General features: G+C 37.6%; 1 protein-coding gene across 1 annotated transcript; it reads left to right on the top strand.

Moving 5' to 3' along the window:
* The first annotated feature begins 957 nt into the window (after positions 1-957).
* LOC130736362 (F-box/kelch-repeat protein At3g23880-like) lies at positions 958-3,330 on the top strand. Its single transcript, XM_057588198.1, has 2 exons — positions 958-967; positions 2,273-3,330. Exons 1-2 carry the CDS (start codon positions 958-960, stop codon positions 3,328-3,330), a joined length of 1,068 nt encoding a protein of 355 aa, XP_057444181.1.
* The last annotated feature ends 6,454 nt before the right edge of the window (positions 3,331-9,784 follow it).

Raw genomic sequence — 9,784 nt, 5'->3', positions numbered from 1 at the left:
GTCACTGAGTGCGGATGACACTCCTTGCTCGTTGAACATTTGGTTCAGCCATCAAGAAGATGAACCATTGTGACGAGGAGTCACTGAGTGCGGATGACACTCCTGGCTTGTTAAGTATTGGATCCGTCATCAAGAAGATGAGCTGTTGTGACAAGAAGTCACTTAGTACGAGCAGCCTCACTTTGCTCGTTGAGCAATTGTTTGGCCATCGAGAGGGTGAGCCAAGGTAACTTGAAAGGTCATTGAGTGCGAGCAGCATTCTTTTTGCTCATTGAGGAGTTTGGTTGGCCATCGAGAGAGTGAGCCAGGGTGACTAGAAAAGTTGTGCGACTAGCACTTCTTTCTTGTTGAGGTTGCTGGGTAGAGGAATCCACATATACCTCGGGGTATTGTAGAGACAGTATACTCTAGCTAGACACGCATATCCTGGTAGGAAAATTCGTTGTTTGGCTAACCATATTGCATCATGCATACATTTCTGGGAGCGTGAGGCTTTCCATATGCATTTTTTTTCTGTTTGTATTTGGGCGGTCGACAAACTGTCAGATGGTCGTCAACTGGTTCGTAATGGTTTGTTGTTCGGGGAGGATCTATAGTGGAATGACTACTACTGAGCCTTCTGACGAGAACCCGGACTCCATGAGTGAAGAGGATGAGGGTCGATGAGATTGGCTTAGGGTATGGGTGGTTAGAGCCTACGGTTATTAGGCGTTTGACGTTTAGATCGACTATGTTTGTATTTTGGGGTAGGGTAGGTCCCCTACACATTACTTTTTGGTGTTGTTTTCCGTAGTTGGGAATCACATGGAGAAGTCTGAAATAGAGGTATATAGGAGACCATTTTGGGATGACTATTTCTTACTATTACTTGTAATATATTTAGAACTAATGATGTTTTCTGAAAACTTGTAGACTGTTTCCTTAGGGCTTATATTTCAAGCACTTGGGGTTGTGAACATGATGCTAAGTTATACATTGCATATGTTGAAAACTTTTATCTTGAAAAGGAAAATAAAACGAAAAAAAATTACTTGCATATTCCGCATTTAGTTTAGAACAAGTTACTAGTGTGAACCCTGAAAGTCGGGGTGTACGTTACAACACGAACAACACCTTGTTGGTTTTTTTGTTTGTTTTTTTTTTCAAAAACTGAATAAATTAATGGATAGGAAGTATTTGTTGGTTATATTTGTTAGTATAATTACACATAATAATTTTCTAATAATATTAATAATCTGTGTTAAATAGGTAAAACCATTAATTAGTTTAAATAAAATAGTAATTAATAGTATTAAAATTATTAATATATATATATATATATTGTAAGTAATATTTTTATGACAATAATATGTGAAGAATTTTAATTAAAAATTAACATTCTTATCAATTATTTAATGGTATTAAAACTTAGAAAGTTTCCTGTATTCAGAACTAATCATTGTCAACGTTAATTTTAGATATTACTCTAACATAGATAGTGTCACCATAAAAAGAAATTTATTATTATTTTTATATATGGAGCATTATTTTTTAATAATGAATTTAATGTAGAAATTATATGACACATATATCCAATTGTTATTTTCCGCATTAAAATGAATATTTTTAAGCTAAGTAAACTAATAAATATTGTAACTTTTGATGTGGAATGAAAAAAACTGACAGTACAAGAAAATTACTTTTTTAATAATTAATGTGCCAAATAATATAAATAATAAAAAATAATGTATATATTAAGAGAAATAATTATGAAAATAATTTTAATTAATAGTACTATTAATTTTTTTAATTGATATGAAAATAATTTTAAATAGTAATATTTTGAATTCAGATCTAAATACTGTAATATAGTACTCACATTCATTAAAAAAAATGTTAATTTAATATAATTTGACTGAAAATTAAATATAATTTGACTAAAAATCAAATATAATGAACTGCAGTTACAAAATAAAATGTAGTATATACAAATTTATGTTTAGATGAATATATAATGTATACATTTATTTAAAAAATAATTTATTAAAATCTAAATTATTAAACTATATAAAACTATTTTAAAATGGATTAAATTTTGTATAAAAGGCCATATGTCATCTTCAATCCCTCATCTAGCTACGGTCGCAATCCCAAATGGTGGAGCCAGGTGGTGAGAACGGTGGGAGGAATGACGTTTTTCCCTTAACCAAGATGCAGCGATCAGAAACCCTAACGCCTCCACCTTCACTCTCTTCTTCTTCTAATCCTCTCGGCAATCAAGTGCCACAAGTAGACCTTCCCTTGGAAATCGTGGAAGAGATTCTATGCAGGCTTCCAGTGAAGCTCCTCTCACAACTCCGATGCGTTTCGAAGTCTTGGAATTTGCTAATTTCCAATCCCAAGTTCGCCAAAAAGCACATGCGCTACTCACACAAGGACTTCTCTCGCTGGCACCTCATCTTAAACTTCATGAATCCCTCATGCGAGATCCCTCTCTTGGATTACTTTTTCCCGTCTATTTTCAATGAAGAAACCCCAACCACCACAAAGCTCAGGTATCCTCTAACTAATCAAGAATATTTTCATTCGATTGTTGGATCTTGTGATGGATTTCTCTATTCCATCATTGGTAGTTCCTTTATTGTATGGAATGCATCTATTCAGAAATTGAAGATTTTGCCATATTTGGAAATTCCACCACAAGGTAGTAGAAATACAATGATATGGAATGCATTTGGTCATGATCATTTAAGTGATAGTTACAAGGCAGTTTCATTTTTTCAGTATAAATGTGATGGTGGTGGTCTTAAAATTCAGGTCCATGTCCATACTTTGGGTACTAATTCCTGGAGAAGGATTGAAGATTTCCCTTATATTATTTTGTTAGATAGATTGGCAAAATTTCTGAGTGGAACGCTTAATTGGTTTGTGCTAACTGCAAATTGTTCATGGGCTATTGTTTCTTTTGATTTGGGGAAGGAGTCTTATCAAGAAATTACGCAGCCTGATTATGGAGATGGAGGTCTAGTTAGTAAAAACTTAACAGTACTAAGAGATTGTTTGTGCATCATTGCTCATAAGCAGTCAATTTCAGAAATTTGGCTTATGAAAGAATATGGTATTCAAGAGTCTTGGACTAAACTATTCAAGATTTCTGGTGAAGATCCTAAAACTTATCCACTTACTCGGGTAATTCATATTTTTGAGGATGATGAAGTGCTTCTAGACTACCAGTACAAGTTCGTTGTTTATAATCCAAGACATGATACTTTTAAAACTCCTCTTTTTCAATACAAGGGTTTCATGACTCCATGGGTGTACATTGAGAGTTTGCTATCACCTTGTTCTTAATATATGAGAATGAGAATGTAATGCTACCTATTTGAGTGTGAGGTTTGTGAAAAATATGAAAAATGTACCTTCTAATTTGTGTTATATGTTATATGTCTGTTTTCATTTCTGTTGTCATCAATTATCCTTGGTAATCAATTGTTGATGTGATACGTAGTATGGGTGAGCAAGAATTTGTTACAAACCTAGAGTGTGTTTGTTTTAACATCCTATTAAAATAGAATGAATATTGACTCAGTCCACCCAAATGTTCCATTCACGTTTTTTATTTAAGGGTGTTCTTTTCGTTTTGTAAGCGTTGAACAACCAAAAAACAAAAAAAGGATGGGTCTCCAAACACCCTCTTAGAGTGTGTTTAGAATCCAGTGTTTTTTCAATGTGAAAGCAAATTCATGTGTTGTCAGAGAGAAAAAGTAAATAAAATTTGGTTGTTTCGTTAGCTAAAGAGTTATTTTAGATCAATCTAACATATATCCAAATATACACTTAGACCATGAAAAAACAAATTGTGTTAGAAACTATTTGGATATCAATGGTCAGTGAGTTTGGAAAAAATTGAAATTCAGTTAAGCACGAATTAGTTCAGATTGGTGATGCTTTAGTAAAAAAATGTTTTGGTAAAATAAAACTAATGAAACCTGCACCTAAACATGAAACACACATAACTATATTGAATCAAATATCCCTTTCTGATGCATCTGTTGTACCTCAAGGGCTCATACATGCATTAAATTACACACTATGTATTATATGACTCAACATATCGCTCTCTATTTATGCACCCATCAGGTATAATATTTGCTTATATGGCCTCATCTTGGTGGTTCTTACATATTATTTTTTAGTCTAGTAGTCATATACACCTAGGGGAGCACCTTGTAGAAAATTGTATTTTTATAAAGTTTATCCTTTCACCCACTTCATAAAAGGTTGGAGTAAATGGAAAGTCACGCTCTTTCTCCGTATTCACGCTTCAACATGTAAGGTACAATGAGTACTGAGCATATCTCATTCATGTTTAACTTATATTTGCTCATCATAAGCAAAGCCATCGTTAGGAACTCTTTGTTATCAACATTCACTATTAAATGGCTCCTCCTCTTAGTTTTCACATACAATCACATCCTTCATCGTTCTTCACCCTCAAAGTCTCCCACTCACCAAAACTAATGGCATCTCCCGTCACACCACTAAGTTTTCTCTCTCCTCATCCCCATGTTATCATAAGATTCTGCTGCTTTCATGTCTCAGCTTTGAGTCCAACCACCACAACGCAATAATTGTGTGTGGATGATGACACTATTTTGCGAAAATGAAAGGAACTTTAACTCCATTGTCGGTGATGACACCTTGATCTCAAATGGTCGTTGGGGAGGAGAGTTTGAGTTGTTGGTGGAGGGCGATTAACGGCTATGAACTTCACTGTTGAATAAATTGTCAAGGGCAGTGCCAATATTAGAGTAAGTTGGATATCCGGTGTAAAGCCAAGACTTTCGGAGGTCACAATAGTAACCGTACCAAAAATAATTATGTTTTTTTCTTTGAGTAATCATAAAAACTGCAGGTATTTTATTTTTGTTTTGTTTTCAAAGCATTTCAAAACATGTCATGCATAACTCCCAACAATAAATAAATATACCCCGACCTCGACCAAGATAAGTACTTGAAGGTAACAAGTAACAACCTATAACCATAACATAATAACAGAGAAACAAGGAATCAGATTTGACTACGAAATCTTGCACAGGGGGTTTGGATTGTGTTGTTAAAAAAAAAACTTGAGTTTTCAAAAGATTATTAGTTTTCAAAACATTTTCGCAATCGTTTAGTGCAGCGAATAAGTGCGTAAAGAAATAAACATAATAACACAAGCAATTTATCCTGGTTCACCCACAAACGATGGGGCTACATCCAGTCCTTTGCTAAACCAAGATTTCCAATATCCAAGTATCAAGGACTTTTCCTACACCAAGTATTCTCCAGGACTTCTCCTTACAAGTATTAGACAGGACTTCTCCCAGCCAAGTATTCTATAGGACTTCTCCTTTACAAAGTATTGTTCAGAACTTCTCCTAAAATCTTTTTCAAGATTGTTTGCCTCTACAAGGTTCTCTTATCACAGGAAGGATAGTAGAAAATGCTAAGCACAAGAACTACAAAGTGTTTTGAGAGGATTTGACTCTTGTGTACTTGATGTCAGTTGCCTTAAATGCATGACATAGTTTGATGAAGACCTTTTACCCAAAAAGTGTATTCTGTCAGCTTGTACGTGGCATAGGTCTTTGCTTCTATCCATTGATGAGCAAAAATGGCAATTTGATGGTGACAACGTTGTACTTAAGCTTTGGTCATTGTGCATAGTCAGATCACGTGCTCTTTCAACAATGCTTCTTCTCCAAGTTTGTCCGATATCTTTTTGTGATTTAAAATATGACTCTTTTTCTAAACGATCCTTTCTTGGCTAACGATCAACTTGAATTGTCGTTTAGGTAGACTCATCATATCTGGATAGAACACAATTGACATAGACGATAAGTCAAAAGTGTTCCTTAAATATGAAATTTTAAGTGCTCCACTTATGCCCTTAAAATTGTTATCGTACAAAACATGATAAACAATATGATTAAATGATTGAGCTTAACACTTTGCACTAACATGGCCAACACTCTATCCAAGAAGGAACGTCCACCATGTCCTTCGACTCTATGATAGTGAGTCCCCAGTGGAACTCTCCTCATCGCTCGAGATACATCGTGCATCCGATCCCTATTCCTGAACTCGTGATAGTGACTCTCACGGTATATCCTCCAAAAAATAAATGTCAGGGTCAATTCTGTATAAACAGTTAATCGTATGACAATATGATATACAGGTTACATGCGACATTATACAATACGGGAAATCGCAGATAACTCCCACAATCCCCTAACAGTATCATCACAACAGATAGTCATGTTGTCAATCAACACAATCAAGCAATGAACATGGTCAATAATTGAAGTCAGTATATAGATGCTATGCTCGTGCAATAAATGCTCCAAAAAGATCCGAATATAAACATCAATTCCTCGCAAGGTAGACGACACATCACTCACGCACGAAGTTCTCTACCGTACTCTTGTGAATGTCACTTACACGGTAACCCTCTTGGTACAAACGACTATAGGCACGTTGTAACACCCCGATTTCGGTGGCGTCACTTTAGTAACCAAAAATAAACTTAATGCGGAAAAACGTGAATTTTTTTTTTCGTCGATAATATAAACAAGACTGAAATAAATAAAACGCAAATGCGAAAGACAACAGAACTAATATACAATATAGATTACAGCCCCCGCTATAAGTAGCAACCTCGTCACGAGTAACCTCCAGTGACGGAAAGGAGAAAAGTGTAACGCCCGTAGGCAATATGTACAGACCAAAGTAAAGGTGAAGTGTCCGCAACACAAACCTCAAAAACGAGAATAAGTTAGCCCAATCGGCCTGAAACAAGACCTCCTAAGTCCAACCAACTCTCTGTGATTCCCGTAAAGAAACCACACAAAAAGCTATAGGTGGGAAACTACCCTGTCCCCAAAGAAACAAATGATGGTCAGAGCTAAGACTCTACTCCTACACTAATCCTATCTCGAGGAGCTCACACCAGCACTACAACCTACATGCTAGCATGATCGTCGTCTGAATCTGAATCCAGAACGACCAAGTCTATGTACACTACCCGTCCTCCTCTCGCAACCGAGATGCGCTCCGGTGCTGGCCTCTCGGGCTTAGGGCCCGAACCATGATCATCAATGATAGCAACGGTGGGTGTGCTGGACTCTTAAGAATGCACTCCCACAGGCTCCTCCTCTGAAGGGTCCTCATCATCAGAAGATGACGGTGGTGGCGGTGCTCCTAATCCTGGTCCGCAGTGTACTCCAGGCGGCAAGTTGAAACTGACAGTGCACCTCCTCAGCACTCCTTCCATCAAGTGTCCTACTTTGTCTACCCGATCCTCCATGATCCTCCCCGAGTACGTCGCGCGATGGTTAGCGGGGTCTACCACCCACGAACCGGGGTCATCCTGGTCTATCATCTCGTATCTAGTCCCCCCCCCCCCCCGAAGGGTGGACCATCGTGAACCAGTCTGCTAAAGACATCTGAAAATGGGCGTAGTCCGCCAAAACACACACAGAAGACGCGAGGGTCAACTCCAAAGAATTATGTAAATAATATCACCAATAGATACAGATAAGAGATTAGCCACTTAGGCTTATAGCTAGAGATAGCATCCTAGGGTTGCATATTCCACAATGAATATAAACGACAGTAATAACAAATAGCATGCTCCAAGTAGGATTAACAAGTAACAATCACACTCAGCAACTAAGTTAGTATGCATGTTGCATGATATGCAATGCAGGTTAACCCAGTTAACCAAATGCATTCCGGAACGGATGGACATCAACGGATCAGCCCTAGCACTAGCCACGGTGGGACCATTTCGGCCCGCGTGCCTCTTACTCCAACAACAACGGTAGTCAGATCAGCATAAAACCCGAAGGCCTGCCATTTCGGTCTGCTATTAAGAGTCACCTAACAACGCTCTTACGCGGAAATCCGGGTCTTATAACCATTTTGGAATCCGCCGTGGTCCGGCATCTCACCGTGTTTAAACCACTTAATGAGTGCATGCAATGCAGTGATTAGCCAAACAACGTCTCCGACCTCACCCGACACGTCGCCACGTGTTCTAGCTAAATTAATGTCTCTAAAAGCTTACCCTAAGATAAAGTCGATTCTGCGACAAAAGACACTTCTTTACAACGACATAGTAACTCATGATGATCTCCCAATCATCCGACTCATCTCAATCCGATCGTCAAAACTGCTCGATGAGCAAAGAGTATCAACATACTCGGAAACTACCCGTTTCCCGGCTTATCTCTCGGATAGCCCAACAACACAACTGCTCCCAGAGCACAAGAGTACCAACATACTCAAAACTTATCAATATTCTCAACACTTGGATCCGATGACACTTCTCGTTTTCCAAAAACTAAGATTTGAATCCTAAGCTTCCTTTCAAGTTTGTTATCATTATTTGAAGATTTAGAGGTTGTTTAATGTCTTATGAGTTTTCTTTACAAAATAATATCCTTTTAGTCTTATCGCAAATCTTATGAGTTTTCAACATCCCACAATCCCAATTAACTCCCCGAGAATGTCTCGATCCATCATAACCATAACAAGGCCCGAATCTCATTCATCCTATCAAACTTTCCCCAAAATCTCAAAATAAAATCGGCATGACCTACCCGCTATCCTCACTCCTCAGTACCACAGATATGAGTGAAAGCATAGTTAAATCAGTACAGTCAACAAACATGTCATATATCAAGACATTCTAGAATAACCACGTAGCACTTAGCATATGAAGCATGCATCACACATCCTAGATTACCCACTTAGCAGGTACCATGTAATTCAATCTCAAAAAAACATTCAGTAGATGAATCATCTACATTGTCAGCCGAAGCCTCAGAAAACATTTTTCCAGTCAAACACAAACAAGTGCATAAACAGTAAATCAATGTCGAAAGCATCGACCCTAAGCATTAACTAAGGATTCAGTGAGTAGCCCTCACCTGTAGATTCTCCAGGGTGATCTTCGAAAGTTCCTTCACAACCAGCTCCTTGTTCTTCAGAGAATTCCTCGAAAGAACCTTTAGAGTAAAACCACAGAATTCCATCAAAATCTATCAGAAACTCAGTAATCAATACCCACTAAGGTTACACGAAGTAGTATGTACTCCGAGGTACGATAATCTAGCGCGAAAGGACAAGTTTTTGAAACAAGAATTTTTCTTCCTCCCCCCTAGGGTGCTCGGCCACTATTGGTAATTAGGTGGGTCGATTTTTCTTCGATCAAACTTGGTTCCTAGGTTATTATTAGTCGTAACTAAGGGTATTCTAAACTCGGAAAAATTATAGGATCGAAAACTGTCGCAGGGGTATTTTGGTCAATATTTTAGCTTAGAATTTCAAAACTGAAATTTCGAAAAGCAAATTGGATGGGGACGTCACCAACGGCGTTTATGACAACTAATCCTACTAGCACTAAGCTAAGGCGATAGTTTTCAGCCCAAAGGACGAAGCTTTGCCCCAAAATGGGTATTTTAAGCAGAATTGAAACTCGACGGTAGTTTTTCGAGAATCGGCGCAGTATTATTAGCTAAACATGCTCTTGGGCACGTTGGGAAGATGTTTAGATAGAAAAATGAAGTTATCAGGATAGTTTTGCAAAAACCTCAAAACTATGAGCACAGAAAGACATAGAGAAAAGCTATGGAAAAGACGATCAGAGGTAAGGATTAGCGACTATACCTCGATACCTTCAAGCAGCAACTATCGAATCAACGATCAAGCAAGAAATGAAGAAAATCTTCTCTTCTCCCTCCTCTAGCAAACTCGC

Source organism: Lotus japonicus, chromosome 2 (genome assembly GCF_012489685.1).
Source record: "Lotus japonicus ecotype B-129 chromosome 2, LjGifu_v1.2".
Taxonomy (NCBI): Eukaryota; Viridiplantae; Streptophyta; class Magnoliopsida; order Fabales; family Fabaceae; genus Lotus; species Lotus japonicus.
The sequence above is the reverse complement of the archived record's forward strand: the minus strand, read 5'-3'. Positions and strand labels throughout refer to the sequence as shown.